The 18,942-nt window shown below is 42.7% G+C and overlaps 1 protein-coding gene across 5 annotated transcripts; it reads left to right on the top strand.

The window, feature by feature from the left end:
• The first annotated feature begins 5,294 nt into the window (after positions 1-5,294).
• On the top strand, positions 5,295-18,572 carry LOC106591706 (caspase-2). Of its 5 annotated transcripts, none has more exons than XM_045718769.2 (12): positions 5,295-5,384; positions 6,110-6,263; positions 6,675-6,836; positions 7,010-7,150; positions 12,480-12,552; positions 13,085-13,176; positions 14,006-14,188; positions 14,633-14,761; positions 14,852-14,942; positions 15,055-15,243; positions 16,272-16,381; positions 16,487-18,572. In XM_045718769.2, the coding sequence occupies exons 2-12, from the start codon at positions 6,111-6,113 to the stop codon at positions 16,619-16,621; spliced, it is 1,458 nt and encodes a 485-aa protein (XP_045574725.1). In that variant the 5' UTR covers positions 5,295-5,384; position 6,110; the 3' UTR covers positions 16,622-18,572. The 5 variants fall into 5 exon arrangements, with proteins under 5 accessions (XP_045574725.1, XP_045574729.1, XP_045574726.1 ...); XM_045718770.2 differs by having other exon boundaries at positions 5,311-5,384; positions 6,107-6,263; XM_045718771.2 differs by lacking the exon at positions 5,295-5,384 and adding an exon at positions 5,476-5,961 and having other exon boundaries at positions 6,107-6,263.
• Positions 18,573-18,942: the final 370 nt, after the last annotated feature.

Genomic DNA, 18,942 nt, shown 5'->3' with positions numbered 1-18,942 from the left:
ACCACCCACCACTGCGACCTGTATGCTCTAATCGGCTGGCCCTTGCTACATATCCGTCGTCAGACCCACTGGCTCCAGGTCATCTATAAGTCTATGCTAGGTAAAGCTCTGCCTTATCTCAGTTCACTGGTCACGATAACAACACCCACCCGTAGCACACGTTCCAGCAGGTAGATCTCACTGATCATCCCCAAAGCCAACACCTCATTTGGCCGCCTTTCCTTCCAGTTCTCTGCTGCCAGTGACTGGAACGAATTGCAAAAATTGCTGAAGTTGGAGACTTTTATTTCCCTCACCAACTTTAAACATCAGCTACCTGAGCTGCTAACCGATTGCTGCAGCTGTACATAGTCCATCTGTAAATTGCCCGCCCAATCTACCTACCTCATCCCCATACAATTTTTATTTCATTTACTTTTCTGCTTTTTTGTACACCAGTATTTCTACTTGCACATCATCATATGCTCATTTATCACTCCAGTGTTAATTTGATAAATTGTAATTATTCGCTCTGATGGCCTATTTATTGCCTACCTCCTCATGCCCTTTGCACACACTGTATATAGACTTTCTTTTTTTTCTACTGTGTCATTGACTTGTTTATTGTGTTATTGGCTTGTTTATTGTTTACTCCATGTGTAACTCTGTGTTGTTGTCTGTGTCACAATGCTTTGCTTTATCTTGGCCAGGTCGCAGTTGTAAATGAGAACTTGTTCTCAACTAGCCTACCTGGTTAAATAAAGGTGAAATTTAAAAAAAAATATTAGTAAGTATTTGGTCACCTACAAACAAGCAAGATTTCTGGCTCTCACAGACCTGTAATTTCTTCTTTAAGAGGCTCCTCTGTCCTCCACTCGTTACCTGTATTAATGGCACCTGTTTGAAATTGTTATCAGTATAAAAGACACCTGTCCACAACCTCAAACAGTCACACTCCAAACTCCACTATGGCCAAGACCAAAGAGCAGTCAAAGGACACCAGAAACAAAATTGTAGACCTGCACCAGGCTGGGAAGACTGAATCTGCAATAGGTAAGCAGCTTGGTTTGAAGAAATCAACTGTGGGAGCAATTATTAGGAAATGGAAGACATACAAGACCACTGATAATCTCCCTCGATCTGGGGCTCCACGCAAGATCTCACCCTGTGGGGTCAAAATGATCACAAGAACGGTGAGCAGAAATCTCAGAACCACACGGGGGACCTAGTGAATGACCTGCAGAGAGCTGGGACCAAAGTAACAAAGCCTACCATCAGTAACACACTACACCGCCAGGGACTCAAATCCTGCAGTGCCAGACGAGTCCCCCTGCTTAAGCCAGTACATGTCCAGGCCCGTCTGAAGTTTGCTAGAGAGCATTTGGATGATCCAGAAGAGGATTGGGAGAATGTCATATGGTCAGATGAAACCAAAATAGAACTTTTTGGTAAAAACTCAACTCGTCGTGTTTGGAGGACAAAGAATGCTGAGTTGCATCCAAAGAACACCATACCTACTGTGAAGCATGGGGGTGGAAACATCATGCTTTGGGGCTGTTTTTCTGCAAAGGGACCAGGACGACTGATCCGTGTAAAGGAAAGAATGAATGGGGCCATGTATCGTGAGATTTTGAGTGAAAACCTCCTTCCATCAGCAAGGGCATTGAAGATGAAACGTGGCTGGGTCTTTCAGCATGACAATGATCCCAAACACACCGCCCGGGCAACGAAGGAGTGGCTTCGTAAGAAGCATTTCAAGGTCCTGGAGTGGCCTAGCCAGTCTCCAGATCTCAACCCCATAGAAAATCTTTGGAGGGAGTTGAAAGTCCGTGTTGCCCAGCGACAGCCCCAAAACATCACTGCTCTAGAGGAGATCTGCATGGAGGAATGGGCCAAAATACCAGCAACAGTGTGTGAAAACCTTGTGAAGACTTACAGAAAACTTTTGACCTGTGTCATTGCCAACAAAGGGTATATAACAAAGTATTGAGATAAACTTTTGTTATTGACCAAATACTTATTTTCCACCATAATTTGCAAATAAATAAATTAAAAATCCTACAATGTGATTTTTCTGGATTTTTTTTTCTCATTTTGTCTGTCATAGTTGAAGTGTACCTATGATGAAAATTACAGGCCTCTCTCATCTTTTTAAGTGGGAGAACTTGCACAATTGGTGCCTGACTAAATACTTTTTTGCCCCACTGTATGTCTCTAGTTCATTTATAAGCTAAGTGCATTCTGCTCCTAAAATGAATACCAACTTTACCTTCTTCATGTAAAAATGAAAAACTGCTATTGGGTAAAGCATAAGCCTATACAGCCTATACAGTGAGGGAAAAAAGTATTTGATCCCCTGCTGATTTTGTACGTTTGCCCACTGACAAAGAAATGATCAGTCTATAATTTTAATGGTAGGTTTATTTGAACAGTGAGAGACAGAATAACAACAAAAAAATCCAGAAAAACGCATGTCAAAAACGTTATGAATTGATTTGGATTTTAATGAGGGAAATAAGTATTTGACCCCCTCTCAATCAGAAAGATTTCTGACTCCCAGGTAGTCCCGTGTAGCTCAGTTGGTAGAGCATGGTGTTTGCAAAACCAGGGTTGTGGGTTCGATTCCCATGGGGGACCAGTATGGAGAAAAAAATGTATGAAATGTATGCATCCACTACTGTAAGTCACTCTGGATAAGAGCGTCTGCTAAAATGTAAAACAGAGGCTGTACCCAGTTTAAACAGTGGCCGTGTAGGCTACTGTGGCTATTTGATCATAATGTAGACCTACCAGAGTGGGCTACCATCAAAAACAATGGAGAAAATGCACCCCATAACATTTTTACATAGAAATAGCTGTTCTGTCATTAAGCCTACAGCAGCAGCCAATGAGTGGTGTTCAATGTAGGCCTACATTCCATGAGACTTTTGAAAAAAAAAAAAAAAACATGCAGGGAATAATTGCATTAACCTGTTTAACCACTTGTCCTTCAGACAAGGAGGTGACTGAAAATGTTGTTGTGTTGTTTGATGCAAGAAACCACTTTACAAAATAGAATGTATTATCATTCCCATTACCACTATTACAGAGAATCAGACAAATTATGCTACCCTCTGCCTATTGGCTACTTAGCTTATTCAACCCTGTCCCAAAACACAACACTGCCCTTTCAAGACAAAAATAGCTCATTACCTGACTCGCTTTTCAAAGATGCCTAGAAATGTACACGTTTGTCCTCTTGTAGGAAGCAATCACTCCCCTATTACTATCAACAAATAATGTAACTGGGTTAAAAACTCATTAACTAGCAAAGGATATGAACAAAATATGCACACGTGGCTACATGTGGCTCTCACTTTGATCTCAAAACAAGCACATCGACTCATGATCGCTCATGCTATGAACACAGTCCAGTTCAAAGTAAATGGCACAGATCCATATACATTGCCTTAGGACAGTATTCAGGCCCCATTACTTTTCCCACATTTTGTTATGTTACAGCATTATTCTAAAATTGATTACATTTTCCCTCATCAATATACACACAATACCCCATAATGACGAAGCAAAAACAGGTTTTTAGATATATCACATTTACATAAGTATTCAGACCCTTTACTCAGTACTTTGTTGAAGCACCTTTGGCAGTAATTGCAGCCTCGAGTCTTATTGGGTATGATGCTACAAGCTTGGCACACCTGTATTTGGGGAGTTTCTCCCATTATTCTCTGCAGATCCTCTCAAGCTCTGTCAGGTTGGATGGGGAGCATTGCTGCACAGCTATTTTCGGGTCTTTCCAGAGATGTTAGATCGGGTTCAAGTCCGGGCTCTGGCTGGGACATTTAAGGACAGTCAGAGACTTGTCCCGAAGCCACTCCTGGCTGTGTGCTTAAGGTAGTTGTCCTGTTGGAAGTACAGTGTGGGCTCTGTTCTTTGATCTGTTCATCTTTCCCTCGATCCTGACTAGTCTCCCAGTCCCTGCCACTGAAAAACATCCCCACAGCATGATGCTGCCACCACCATGCTTCACCGTAGGGATACTCCATATATGATACTTGGCATTCAGTCGAAAGAGTTCAATCTTGGTTTCATCAGACCAGAGAATCTTGTTTCTCATGGTCAGAGTCCTTCAGGTGCCTTTTGGCAAACTCCAAGCAGGCTGTCATGTGCCTTACTGAGGAGTGGCTTTCATCTGGCAACTCTACCATAAAGACCTGATTGGTGGAGTGCTGCAGAGATAGCTGTCCTTCTGGAAGGTTCTCCCATCTCCACAGAGGAACTCTGGAGCTCTGTCAGAGTGTCCCTCGGGTTCTTGGTAACCTCCCTGACCAAGGACCTTCTCTCCCGATTGCTCAGTTTGACCGGGCAGCCAGATCTAGGAAGAGTCTTGGTGGTTCCAAACTTCTTCCATTTAAGAATGATGGAGGCCATTGTGTTCGTTGGGACCTTCAATGCTGCATAATTTATTTTGTATCCTTCCCCATATCTGTGCCTCAACAATCCTGTCTCGGAGCTCTACGGACAATTCCTTCGACTTCATGGCTTGGTTTTTGCTCTGACATGCACTGTCAACTGTGGGACTTTATATAGACAGGTGTGTGCCTTTCCTAATCATGTCCAATCAATTGAATTTACCACAGGTGGACTCCAATCAAATTGTAGAAACATCTCAAGGATGATCAATTGAAAGAGTATGCACCTGAGCTCAATTTCGAGTCTCATAGCAAAGGGTCTGTATACTTATGTAAATAAAATGTGCAAACATTTTGAAAAACCTGTTTCCGCTTTGTCATTGTGAGGTATTGTGTGTAGATCGATGAGAAGTTTTTTTATTTAATCCATTTTAGAATAAGGCTGTAACGTAACAAAATGTGGAAAAAGTCAAGGGGTCTGAATACTTTCCGAATGCACTGTATGTTCATACTGTGTCTATAAATACAACATATTATGCTCCATTTGTGCAATAAGGTCAATTATGTCGTGGCATTTTATGAATAATTTTTCACATCAATCAACAGTAGTTGGGGAAATATGGATTTCTCACAATCAAAAATTCCTTGTGGACAGATGTGAGCTGTTTCCAGTTCATTCCTTAATCCCACTCCCTTATTTCCTACAAATGACATGCCATCCTCTCTACTTCATCTAAACATTAGATAGCTGTTTATGTCAGTCTTCCATGATATTCTTATCAATGGTTGATTATTTACTGTAACAACCGATTCAAATTCAAAATTAATTTGATGTTTCCGCCCACGCCCTGGGAAAGCTGACTCGTATTCGCCCAGGAAAACGTCAATCCAAATTCTCCGAACTGTCATTGGCTATAATCCAACACAATGAATTTAGACCACTCCCGCTACCATTTTCACACATTGCAGAGGCGCGGAAGTTGGTTTACTTGGGTATGTTATTAATTTGTGCGAAATAATTTCAAATACAGTTAGCTAAATTGGCTATCTAGTTTTAGGACATATGGGTTGGAAGCAGATGAACGCATTGAAAGTGTTCTGAATGTTTGAAATCCTCAAAAAAAATAACATCCCAACGTTAGCATGCCGATGTAACGTTAGCTATTTGCAGTTGCATATCTAAAGTGAAATGTACATTGTTTTGAAAAATGCAACGATACTGATTGACACTTGCTTACATTTTGAACAAATTTCTTAGCATAACTACCTGTTTTTATGCAATAACTTACAATTTTGTATTGTTCGGACGTCAAGGTGATGTCAACTTTTCCTTCACACATGAATTATTAGCTAGCTAACGCGTTAGCTGGAGACAGCTGGCTAACGTTACCTGACAGCCATTGTAAGTATCTGCTGCTGAGTGTTACCGGACTTTGGAAAGAATAGGCGATATAACTACCAATTACTTTCTCGTATTCATTCATCCAGACAGCTAGCTAACTAGAATAATGTTAGTTATCTTACAGAAAGACGCATTCAGCATCCTTACCTCTCCGACTTAGAAAACAAGGTAAATTGAGCTATTATAATAGCTAGATCCAATGAGTAACGTTAACGCGTTGTTGAGAAGCTAGGCCTATATACCGCGCCACGGTTTTGCAAGAAGAATGGAAGTTGACAGTAAATTAAGCGTTTTCCTGTGTCTTGTCTCGAAGCAGAATGTTGGGGGAATGCGGTATGCTGGAACGAGACAAAAGGGGGCTTCGGAAATACGCTGTGACTCTCTGCAAAGAGATGGTGGTAGACGAGCTGTTCGTTCAGTCGCTGCAGACAGACGACATTCTTACCGACAGCATGGCAGAAGGCATCCTGGTATGTTGTGTTCAATTGTGTAGCTCGATACTACTACCAGGTCAGGTGACTTATGACACTTATCAACTTCCAAAAAATGCATGTATTCATGGCCCAAATGTCTTATTGTTGATTTATGTCATTAACTTCAATCATGTAATCAAGTGTGAATGTTAGTGTTTCCCATACTTGGTCCTTGAAACTGTCCCTGCCCCTGTGTGTATGTTTTTTGTTGTTGTTGCCCCAAGCACTACACAGCTGATTGAAATAATCAAAGCTTGATGATGAGTTGGTTATTTGAATCGTGTTGCTATGGCAAAAAACTAAATGTCTACCTGGGGGGGCAGGACCCAGTTTCGGAAACCCTGGTGTAGATTACCATGTCTTTCACTTTCTATTTTTTCTAATCTGTTGATATCCGTTGTTCCCCAGGCGGAGCCGACCTCCCACAAGCGGAGTTGGCGTCTGCTATCCCTGCTCCCCAAGCGTGGTCCCAGAGCCTTCAGCAGCTTCTGCTCAGCACTGAGAGACACAGAGCAGCAGCACCTATGTGCCCTGCTCACAGATTCACCAGAGAGGGACGGAGAGAGACAGGTGAGTGGGCACTGGGTGCTACACCACACACAGCACAATAAGCAGATGTTGATCCTGACAGATGAGCAGAAGGACAAAGATAGAAAGGGAGAGGGTAGACATGGAGAGAGAGAGAGAGAGAGGGTTGAGTGCCACAACCAACCTAAGCCTCAAACTGCGCCCCTTGCTTACAGTGTCCCCAGACAGCTAGGGCGAAAGACAGGACTGAGGGGGTGAGTTCCACAAAATACCCAATCCAAGCTTCAGACCGCTACGCCCCATTCACAAAGACCCCAGTCAAAGATAGTGGGGAAGAGGGGGTTGAAGAGAAAGAGGTGAGCGCTACCCAACACCTAGCCCAAGCTACAGACTAAGTTAGAATATTTTCCTAGTATTTTACAAATGTTCCATCCCATGAATAAAACATATTTTCTCCCGGGTAACCCTGTATTTCCCGCCAAAACTGGAAGTGTCATTCAAAAGCATTATAAAGCATATAAATATGTAATGAAAATTCAAACCTAATGCTACCCGAGTCCGATACATTTTATGAGCCCTACATTAAAGACATTTAATGACCCCAAAAAGCCCAAATAATTGTGCCATTATCTATAGGATAAAGGCTACTGCACATTATGCACGACAGAGAAGCATAAAATCCCATAGATCTAGCTAGCTCTCTTGGGTAAATAAATTAAACAAGCTCCAGTAGGCTAATCTTTTTGAGTGTGAACTGTATTACTGTACTGTATTATATGGACTGGAATTGCGCACATCGTTCAAACCATGATAAAGCAAAAAAGAACATGGGGTTCTGGTGCAGCACATGCAGCCTACAAAGTTACAAGTATAGGCTAGAGAATTTGATTTTAATTTTGAAATGTAATAGGGACTATTTGTATAATTAGTAGGCTGATGCAACAATACCTTTCATAATATTTTCCCTGATGTTATTAGCCTACCTCATCTTTCTCCCTCCATTGTTGCTTCATTCCTTCCTCACTTTCGACAGTTAAATTAAATAATTTCCATTGTCCTTCATCATTCTAATGACGTCCTTGAATAATATATAGCCCCCGTGATATGCAACTTTTCGGGGAAGTTAGGAACCAATATACACAGGCAGTTAGGAAAGCTAAGGCTAGCTTCTTCAAACAGAAATTTGCATCCTGTAACACAAACTCAAAAAAGTTCTGGGACACTGTAAAGTCCATGGAGAATAAGAGCACCTCCTCCCAGTTGCCCACTGCACTGAGGCTAGGAAACGGTGTCATCGCCGATAAATCCACTATAATTGAGAATTTCAATAAGCATTTTTGTACGGCTGGCCATGCTTTCCACCTGGCTACCCCTACCCCGGCATCCCCCATAGCAACTCGCCCAAGCCTCCACCATTTCTCGTTTACCCGAATCCAGATAGCTAATGTTCTGAAAGAGCTGCAAAATCTGGACCCCTACAAATCAGCCGGGCTAGACAATCTGGACCCTCTCTTTCTAAAATGATCTGCCGCAATTGTTGCAACCCCTATTACTAGCCTGTTCAACCTCTCTTTCGCATCATCTGAAATTCACATAGATTGGTTAAGCTGCCACGATCATCTCCCTCTTCAAAGGGGGTGACACTCTAGTCCCAAATTGCTACAGACCTATATCTATCCTACCCTGCCTTTCTAAGGTCTTCGAAAGCCAAGTTAACAAACAGATTACCGACCTTTTCGAATCCCACCGAACTTTCTCCACTATGCAATCTGGTTTCAGAGCTGGTCATGGGTGCACCTCAGCCACGCTCAATGTCCTAAACGATATCATAACCGCCATCGATAAGAGATAATACTGTGCAGCCGTATTCATCGACCTGGCCAAGGCTTTCGACTCTGTCAATCACCACATTCTTATCGGCAGAGTAAACAGCCTTGGTTTCTCAAATGACTGCCTCGCCTGGTTCTCCAACTACTTCTCTGATAGAGTTCAGTGTGTCAAATCGGAGGGCCTGTTGTCTGGACCTCTGGCAGTCTCTATGGGGGTGCCACAGGGTTCAATTCTCGGGCCGACTCTCTTCTCTGTATACATCAATGATGTCGCTCTTGCTGCTGGTGATTCTCTGATCCATCTCTACGCAAATTCTGTATACTTCTGGCCCTTCTTTGGACACTGTGTTAACTAACCTCCAGACGAGCATCAATGCCATACAACTCTCCTTCCGTGGCCTCCAACTGCTCTTAAATGCAAGTAAAACTAAATGCATGCTCTTCAACCGATCGCTGCCGCACCTGCCCGCCCCTCCAGCATCACTACTCTGGACGGTTCTGACTTAGAATATGTGGACAACTACAAATACCTAGGTGTCTGGCTAGAGTGTAAACTCTCCTTCCAGACTCACATTAAGCATCTCCAATCCAAAATTAAATCTAGAATCGGCTTCCTATTTCGCAACAAAGCATCCTTCACTCATGCTGCCAAACATACCTTTGTAAAACTGACCATCCTACCGATCCTCGACATTCATCTTCTGGACATCAATCACTCCAGTGTTTAATTGGTATATTGTAATTACTTCGCCACCATGGCCTGTTTATTGCCTTACCTCCCTTATCTTACCTCATTTGCATACAAATCAAAGTTTATTTGTCACGCGCGCCGAATACAACAGGTGTAGACCTTACAGTGAAATGCTTACTTAAAATGCACACATTGTATATAGACTTTTTCTATTGTATTATTGACAGTATGTTTGTTTATTCCATGTGTTACTCTGTTGTTGTATGTGTCGAACTGCTTTGCTTTATTCTTGGCCAGGTCGCAGTTGTAAATAAGAACTTGTTCTCAACTAGCCTACCTGGTGAAATAAAAAAATATATGGCTAGAATTAGATGCAGAAGGCTTTCACTTCTCTTCATGAAGATTGAATGGTTATGGGTCTGAATAAATAACTGCTATAGCCTGCCGCCATCGCACGCATTCACTGTTCTTTAAAACTACCCGTGAGTTCTGTTGGCTGCTGTATTTAACATTCAGCCAAAAAATATATTGCATCCCTCTTCCAATAGTCTATTGGTGTAAGAAATGCTAAAAAGATTATGTCTAGTCTAGCTTTTCCTGCATGGGACTCAGTGCTAAGGAGCGTTTTGTAAGGAGAGGCCAGCAGAGCACAGGCGCTTGCGTATTGTACAAGGGACAGAGGCTATAAGTTAGATGCTTATTATGCATAACCCATCATTAATTAGCTAAATATAAGGCTAGTAATGTATTACCTGAAAGAGGTAGGCTAGAACATCTATATATGTCAATTTGGAACAGGATTATCTATTTTGGATGCCACTTGAATGGAGTTGGAGATTGTGTGCACTGATTTAAAGCAATGCTATTCGAGTGATAGGCTGTTTTTAAAACTCTTAACCTCTTACATCTAGACGTTCCGCTAGCGGAACACCTGCTCCAATATACAATGATAGGCGTGGCGCGAATTACAAATTCCTCAAAAATACAAAAACTTCAATTTTTCAAACATATGACTATTTCACAGCATTTTAAAGACAAGACTCTCCTTTATCTAACCACACTGTCCGATTTCAAAAAGGCTTTACAGCGAAAGCAAAACATTAGATTATGTCAGCAGAGTACCAAGCCAGAAATAATCAGACACCCATTTTTCAAGCTACCATATAATGTCACAAAAACCCAGAAGACAGCTAAATGCAGCACTAACCTTTGATGATCTTCATCAGATGACACACCTAGGACATTATGTTATACAATACATGCATGTTTTGTTCAATCAAGTTCATATTTATATCAAAAAACTGCTTTTTACATTAGCATGTGACGTTCAGAACTAGCATACCCCCCGCAAACTTCCGGGGAATTTGCTAACAATTTACTAAATTACTCACGATAAACGTTCACAAAAAGCATAACAATTATTTTAAGAATTATAGATACAGAACTCCTCTATGCACTCGATATGTCCGATTTTAAAATAGCTTTTTGGTGAAAGCACATTTTGCAATATTCTAAGTACATAGCCCAGCCATCACGGGCTAGCTATTTAGACACCCGGCAAGTTTAGCACTCACCAATATCAGATTTACTATTATAAAAGTTTGATTACCTTTTGTTGTCTTCGTCAGAATGCACTCCCAGGACTGCTACTTCAATAACAAATGTTGGTTTGGTCCAAAATAATCCATCGTTATATCCGAATAGCGGCGTTTTGTTCGTGCGTCCCAGACACTATCCGAAATGGTAAATCAGGGTCGCGCGCATGGCGCAATTCGTGACATAAAAAATCTAAATATTCCATTACCGTACTTCGAAGCATGTCAACCGCTGTTTAAAATCCATTTTTATGCCATTTTTCTCGTAAAAAAGCGATAATATTCCGACCGGGAATGTCCATTTAGCTAAACAGAGGAAAGAAAACAAAGCTTTCGGTCGACGCGGGCACGAGCCTGAGTCTCACAGTACTGTAACCAGCCACTACCCAAACGCGCTACTTTGTTTCAGCCAGAGCCTGCAAAGCCACGATTCAGCGTTTTGCCGCCTTCTGAGAGCCTATGGCAGCCGTAGGAAGTGTCACGGGACAGCTAAGATCCTCACTCTTCAATAAACAGAGAAAAGAAGAATGACACCTTGTCAGACAGGCCACTTCCTGCATGAAATCTTCTCAGGTTTTTGCCTGCCATATGAGTTCTGTTATACTCACAGACACCATTCAAACAGTTTTAGAAACTTTAGGGTGTTTTCTATCCAAAGCCAATAATTATATGCATATTCTAGTTACTGGGCAGGAGTAGTAACCAGATTAAATCGGGTACGTTTTTTATCCAGCCGTGAAAATACTGCCCCCTAGCCATAACAGGTTAAGCTGCAAAAAAAAATTAATCTTTACAATAAAAAAACAAGGTGACCCCTGAAAGCCAGATCATTCTGTCTTTATATTACTGTAGCATAAGCTATGCTGCAGTCAATGTAGGCCTACCTGTCACAAGAAAACACATTACCATGATGAGATGATACAGGAAGAGTAGCTGCTGCTTTTGCAACAGCTAATGGGGATCCTAATAAAATACCAATACAGTAGGTCCTACATGCATTGTGAATTGCGCTCCATACTGAGATGGGCTGTCTGTCCCCAACCTGAGAGTTGCTTCATCAATCAGCGGCCGTAGAGAAGCCAGATTTAGACATTGCATATCATTTTAACAGTTCCATTTCACTCCATGCTGTTCATATAAATAATTTATTATAATTTACCGGTTTCTCGCAGTTATTTATCCTGAGAAAGAAGAGTGGTTTTGGATGGTAAATCTCGGAAACCGGGTTCCTGCCATTCAACCTTACTACAGACTGTCCCCCCCAGAGTCCCCAGATAGTTGCTAGAGAAAGAAGTGACCACAACATTCCCAACTCAAGCTACAGACTGCTGTAACAGGAAGAAAGAGGGTGATAGTGAGAAAGAGGGGAATAATAAAAGAGAGCTGTTGATTGGGCGAGAGGTGAGAGTCAGCCATCACTCCCAAGCCTCCTCTGGATGTTTTGGTATTCACACTGCAGGCTAGGAAAAAAAACAGGAATGAACTGGTTTTGCCTATAAATGTTCAGATTGTATTGACGTCGACGGTAAATTAAAACATGGTTAAAATCTCAATTTCCTTTGTCTTTCAGAGATATGTGGACTCTCCCCTCCCACTGCCCACCCAGGAGGGGACGGTTTCAGCCAAGAGAGCCAGAACACAAGGTGAGTAGAGCAGTCATCTGAGCTGGGTACATTCAAGATAACAGTTTTACAACTGTTTCATTCACAATATTTGCACGTTCCTAGGAGATTGTGGGAGGGGTTGTTTGTGTGGTTGTTTGGGAAAAAATGTAATAAATGTAATCATTCTGTTTGTTAGCTTGTAACTCAGTCTTTTATAAAAAGCTATTTTTAATAATTCCAATAAAACTGTGTAAATGAAAATTTCCTTATTGAGTCCAGTTGTATAATTTGATCAGTGTGGATGCAGTGTGCTGTAGCCTTGGTGTGGAGTGCCACTGCCCAGCCAGTCTCACCACCTGCAGGCACCACGCCCGTGTGACTTGCTCACATAGCTGTAGTACAAAGGTTGTTACAACACCATTGTATTTTGCTAACAGCTTCCCTTTCAAGGCAGAAACGGGACCTTGAATGGAACCCTGCTCTGATGGGCGTTATTGTAATTGTCTCCACTGGTGTATTTTATGGTATGAAATACACGCAGGGTTTAATGTCGTCCTGCTATGTGTTTCAGAGTCAATGGAGATGTGTCTGGATGCAGACAGTCCCATCACCAGCCCTGTTCTTCCCTGTACACCAGACTTCTACCTCTCACACTGCCAACAGGTACAACGCTCACTGTTAATAAAAAACAGTAAATCACCTGTCTGTACCATGTCACTGCCAACAGGTAAAACACAACAGTCTCTGTCTGGTATCTCTTACCTGAGACAATTAACGTTGTTAACTGCTGTATATTTTTGGTTCTCATATTTGTCACTGCAAATACAACTGTTACAATGCAACTTTATGCAATCCCCTAGGGCAGTTGGTTTCAAGGCAGCAGCCACTGCAACATGCACCTTTGCAACAAACACATGCATGCACTTCCTGTGTCCAGAATGTGTTTCCAGCTGCTGTTTAGCTGCATTGTCCCCCAAGGTATTTCTAGGGAGCAGCAGAGCAGATCTTCCTATTCATCCACCTCAACCTGTAACAGCTGTTGAAGTGTCTCCACTCTAAACAGACAGCTATTAGACTTCTGCAGTATAGACAGAGTCTAGACAGTACCAGGGGAGTCCCACTGGTCCGTAGAAGACGGTCTCTGTCTAGACCACAGTCAGTTTGACAGGAAAGAGACACGGGGAGAATTCCCCCAGCCCATATGTTCAAGTCTCTGTAAACCTGCTCAGGTTGGGGATGATTCATCACTGAGCTCCACTGGGGTGTAAAACTGTCATTGAAGTACATGGACAGAAACCACAACAAACACTGCCGAGAACAGCAGCAATGTAAGCACATCATTATTTTCCTTCAGGTAAACCATGTCATTTTCTCACGCTGCATTTTTCTCTTTTCTCCTCCTTTCCCTTCTCGCTTTCTTTCCTCCCTTTGCATCTCTCTCTCCTCCCCTCACACTTTCTCTCTCCCTCTCTCCTCTCTTTCTCCCCTTCAGTCCTATAGTATGGTATCCAGTCCTCGTGGCCTGGCCTTGGTGATCAGTAACGTCTCCTTTGACCCCTGTGCTGCTCCTGACCTGGACTCCAGGAAGGGAGGGGAGGTGGACGAGGAGGTCCTCAGGAAGGTGTTCACTGAGCTGGACTACATAGTCACCGTCCGGAGAGACCTCACAGCTCAGGTAACACACACACACACACACACACCACACACACACACACACACACACACACACACACACACACACACACACACACACACACACACAGAGAGTAAGACAGTGGTGCCAAAGGTACAGCAGTGCTTCAACCAACGTGGACTATATCGGTGGATCCCCCACTAGCTTCAATCAGTGGCACTCAGGCATTTGTTTGCCTTGATCTTCACATAGACCTGTTGCTTTTAGAGTCATGGTGTTAGCTAGTGGAGACAGCTGTTTGTAGCATTGTTCTTTCCATGACCATGTGTTTACAATGCAAAGAACAAAGTGTGAATTTACAGCTCTACACTTCTTCTCTGTATAACTAGTGGCTCTTGCACTTTGTGACAAAATGTACCAAAATAATTATAAAAGTGCTATGTAATTAGAATATAGTTTAATACTTGATTGATCTCTCTCTGACAGGGCATGCGGGCGTGCATTGAGCAGTTTGGCAGACAGCAGCAGCACCAGACAGTATCCAGCTGTGTGGTGTGTCTGCTGTCCCATGGAGTAGAGGGGGCTATCTACGGCACAGACGGACAGCTACTGGAGGTGTGTGGGACCTCATTCAGTTGAGAGTGAAACCCTTTCTCTCTGATGATGATAATAATCATATTAATTGAATTTCTGTCTCTCTCTCAGTTGGACTGGGTGTTTGAGGCGTTTGACAACGCCCACTGTCCTCTACTGCAGAATAAACCCAAGATGTTCTTCATTCAGGCCTGCAGAGGAGGTGAGCTCACATGATCTCTCTGCCCTCACTCTCCCTCCTTCCCTTTCCCCAACCCTCCCTCCCCTGTTCTCTTCTTCTATCCCGTCTTCTCTCTGTCTCTGTCTCCCTCCAGAGGAGATGGACTGTGGGGTGGAGCAGTCAGACGGGCCAGAGAGGACCCAGTCTCCTGGCTGTGAACAGAGGGATGCAGGGAGGGAGGGAGAGGGGGATGGAGACACCAGGCAGATGGAGGAGAGAGGCAGGCTCAGAGTCAAACTGCCCCAGCGCTCCGACATGATCTGTGGCTTCGCCTCCCTCAAAGGTGTGTGTGTGTGTGTGTGTGTGTGCTTATGTGTGTTGTCTGTTTATGATGTGAATGTTGGAATATTTGGTGGTATGTTTCTTTGTTGTGTGTGTGTGTTGGTCCCTACTAGGTAATGTAGTGTCTGTTGGTCCCTACTAGGTAATGTAGTGTCTGTTGGGCCCTACTAGGTAATGTAGTGTCTGTTGGTCCCTACTAGGTAATGTAGTGTCTGTTGGTCCCTACTAGGTAATGTAGTGTCTGTTGGTCCCTACTAGGTAATGTAGTGTCTGTTGGTCCCTACTAGGTAATGTAGTGTCTGTTGGTCCCTACTAGGTAATGTAGAGTCTGTTGGGCCCTACTAGGTAATGTAGTGTCTGTTGGTCCCTACTAGGTAATGTAGTGTCTGTTGGGCCCTACTAGGTAATGTAGTGTCTGTTGGTCGCTACTAGGTAATGTAGTGTCTGTTGGTCCCTACTAGGTAATGTAGTGTCTGTTGGTCCCTACTAGGTAATGTAGTGTCTGTTGGTCCCTACTAGGTAATGTAGTGTCTGTTGGGCCCTACTAGGTAATGTAGTGTCTGTTGGTCCCTACTAGGTAATGTAGAGTCTGTTGGGCCCTACTAGGTAATGTAGTGTCTGTTGGGCCCTACTAGGTAATGTAGTGTCTGTTGGTCCCTACTAGGTAATGTAGAGTCTGTTGGGCCCTACTAGGTAATGTGTTGGGCCCTACTAGGTAATGTAGAGTCTGTTGGGCCCTACTAGGTAATGTGTTGGGCCCTACTAGGTAATGTAGAGTCTGTTGGGCCCTACTAGGTAATGTGTTGGGCCCTACTAGGTAATGTGTTGGGCCCTACTAGGTAATGTGTTGGGCCCTACTAGGTAATGTGTTGGGCCCTACTAGGTAATGTGTTGGGCCCTACTAGGTAATGTGTTGGGCCCTACTAGGTAATGTGTTGGGCCCTACTAGGTAATGTGTTGGGCCCTACTAGGTAATGTAGAGTCTGTTGGGCCCTGCTAGGTAATGTAGTGTCTGTTGGGCCCTGCTAGGCACTGCAGCCATGAGGAACACCAAGAGAGGATCCTGGTTCATCCAAGAGGTCAACTCAGCGCTCCGCTTCAGAGCCAGAGACACACACCTATCAGACATACTGGTGCAGGTAAACACACACACCACATATCACAGTCATAGTAAGCACATGTTCCCCCAATAAAGTAGTTATCAGCAAATTCAGTGCTAGTAACCTTTTGTAATCTGTCCTCAGGTGAATGGTCGTATTAAAGACAGAGAAGGCTATGCTCCTGGCACCCCCCACCATCGCTGTAAGGAGATGTCTGAATTCACCAGCTCCCTCTGCAAAGACCTCTACCTGTTCCCCAAGTACCACCCTCAGTACTGACACGCACACATTTCTGCACCCCTACAGCACCACACATACCGCACCCACTACTGACACACACACACATACTGTTACACGCACTCACTGAGGATTAATTCATTTACGTTTGTTGTGCAAATTCCCTCTCACAGACAAACTCTTGGAAAGGAAAATGGAACAAGTTGTTGTAAGTCTGTGTGCTTGTTAATGGGCATGAAGTATACATGACTGGTATGCAGCTGATGTGTGTACCTACCTATCAGCTAGGCTTGCTATATGTGTATCTGTGCCAGTTAGAAATGGGATTGAAATGTTCTAGGAAAATATTTTAGCTCGCTAACACACCAGAATATATTTAAATGTATCGCTTTTAATTTCTTACTAAACAGTAACTTTTGGGTTTGAAGATTATTCTTTTTTTAAACATGTATTTTGTATGCAGATCTATTTTTATCCATTTATTTTGTATCAAATCATTTGAAGCTCTTTTTTGTAAGAATTGTAAAGCCCTTGTCTCCTTTTTGTATTGAAAAATGTTTATTATAAAATGCATGTCATTATATGCATTAGAATAGGAAATCCCCCTGACCAAATGAAGGTGTGTCCATCTGATGGGCAGACAGGTGGTGGTGTAAAGTTATTGGCTGAGGATGCAGCATGGAGGGAGCTGCATTTCAATACCTTACTGTTTTTACACCCTCCTAGTAATCCGAGTCTTCCACTGAAGGATACTGGAACAAGTAAGATATGATATTGGGAGTTTCAGGTTTGTTAGCAATGATTTGATGTGTTATTGAGGCAACAAGTGTACTGCATTCCATTTGAATAGAATGAAGTCATGACCATTTCTCTCACAAACAACTGTCCTCCTCCCCCTCCCATCTGTCTACCTCCATAAGGGGGTTACAGTCTAAGGCACTGCATCTTATTGCAAGAAGCGTCACTGGTTCGAATCCAGGCTGTATCACATCCGGCTGTGATTGGGAGTCCCATAGGGCAGCGCACATTTGGCCCAGCGTCGTCCGGTGTAGGCCGGTGTAGGCCGTCATTGTAAATAACAATTTGTTCTTAATTGACTTGCCTAGTTAAGGCACGTAGGTTAATTAATGTTGTAACTACATTGGTAACCAGACTGTTATTACTTAGATGTGATGAAATGAATTATATTAGAATTCTATGTAACTGCTTGTCATCTCTGGTCAACTTGAGACCTAAGTTATCCACTGTCAACGTTTGCTTGACCATTAAGATTTCAGTTCACAAGATGGATGTACATGGATGTTTAAAGATATATGGATTGATTTTAAAGCACCTACAGTATTTTCCTTTTAGATTTGATATGCAATATTCCATAGCAATGTGTGCCATGTGAAAGATGGGTTAAGTATTGTCTTTAAAATACTTGGTTTATCATTTACATAGGACGACGCATCACATTCAAGTGTATGAGCAGCAATATTGATGTTTCTCAGAATGAGCAGCAATGTGTTTAATTTTAACAGTGTTGTAGGGAAGAGTGACATGACAGGAACAGTATGAATTGAGCTGTTGACCAACCAATCACAGAGTCAGCGCGTAGTGCTCATCTTTAAAACCAGTTCTACAGAGATCCTGTTAAATTAGTATTGTAATTCTATGGACAGTTCACCCCAAATTCAAAGTGCCAGATGTTTGTTAATGTTTTCCATTCGGTTTGATGCCTCTAGTTCGGTTTCAACTAACTTAATGTGTACAATATAGCATCTACACAACCGGTGTGGTGACAAAGTCATATTTGTTATTGTAAATGTTCAGAAAGTGGATTTTGTGGTGAAGTAGGTTATCCCTTGAAAGTGAAGTACTGAGGGCTGGGATTCACTGCCATAAGCTAAGGAGCTGCTGGGGATAGAGGGAGAAGATGACTGTATTTATATTTTAAACAAAGACTGCCAAATGTTCAGGAAAATAAACAGCCTTTTGTTTTTTCTATGAATTGACTTTCTGAGTTGACATACGCTGTGTGTGTGTGTGTGTGTGATATGAGAGAGCACTGTACATATATGTACACTATGCATGATATTATATTTTGATCTCTCCTTGTTGCTGTTTGTTTATATCGCAGTGTACATCCAGTCCCCCTCTGTGTACTGGTATAGTATAACCCAGTAGTAAGAACTGTTTCATGACTGTACGATATGCATCATGAGTCACACTGACCACCACCGCTGTGATAATGTTCTCTGTGTATCAGGTAGTGCCTCAGCCAGCTGTCCATAATCATTCTCCCTGACACACATCACACACTCGCTCGCGGTCGGAGTGACACATTTCTCTCTGGCCACCGCCATGCAGTGAGATTAGGT

This window comes from Salmo salar, chromosome 05 (assembly GCF_965601325.2).
Source record: "Salmo salar chromosome 05, fSalSal1, whole genome shotgun sequence".
Classification (NCBI taxonomy): Eukaryota; Metazoa; Chordata; class Actinopteri; order Salmoniformes; family Salmonidae; genus Salmo; species Salmo salar.
This window is presented reverse-complemented; position numbering and strand designations above follow the sequence as displayed.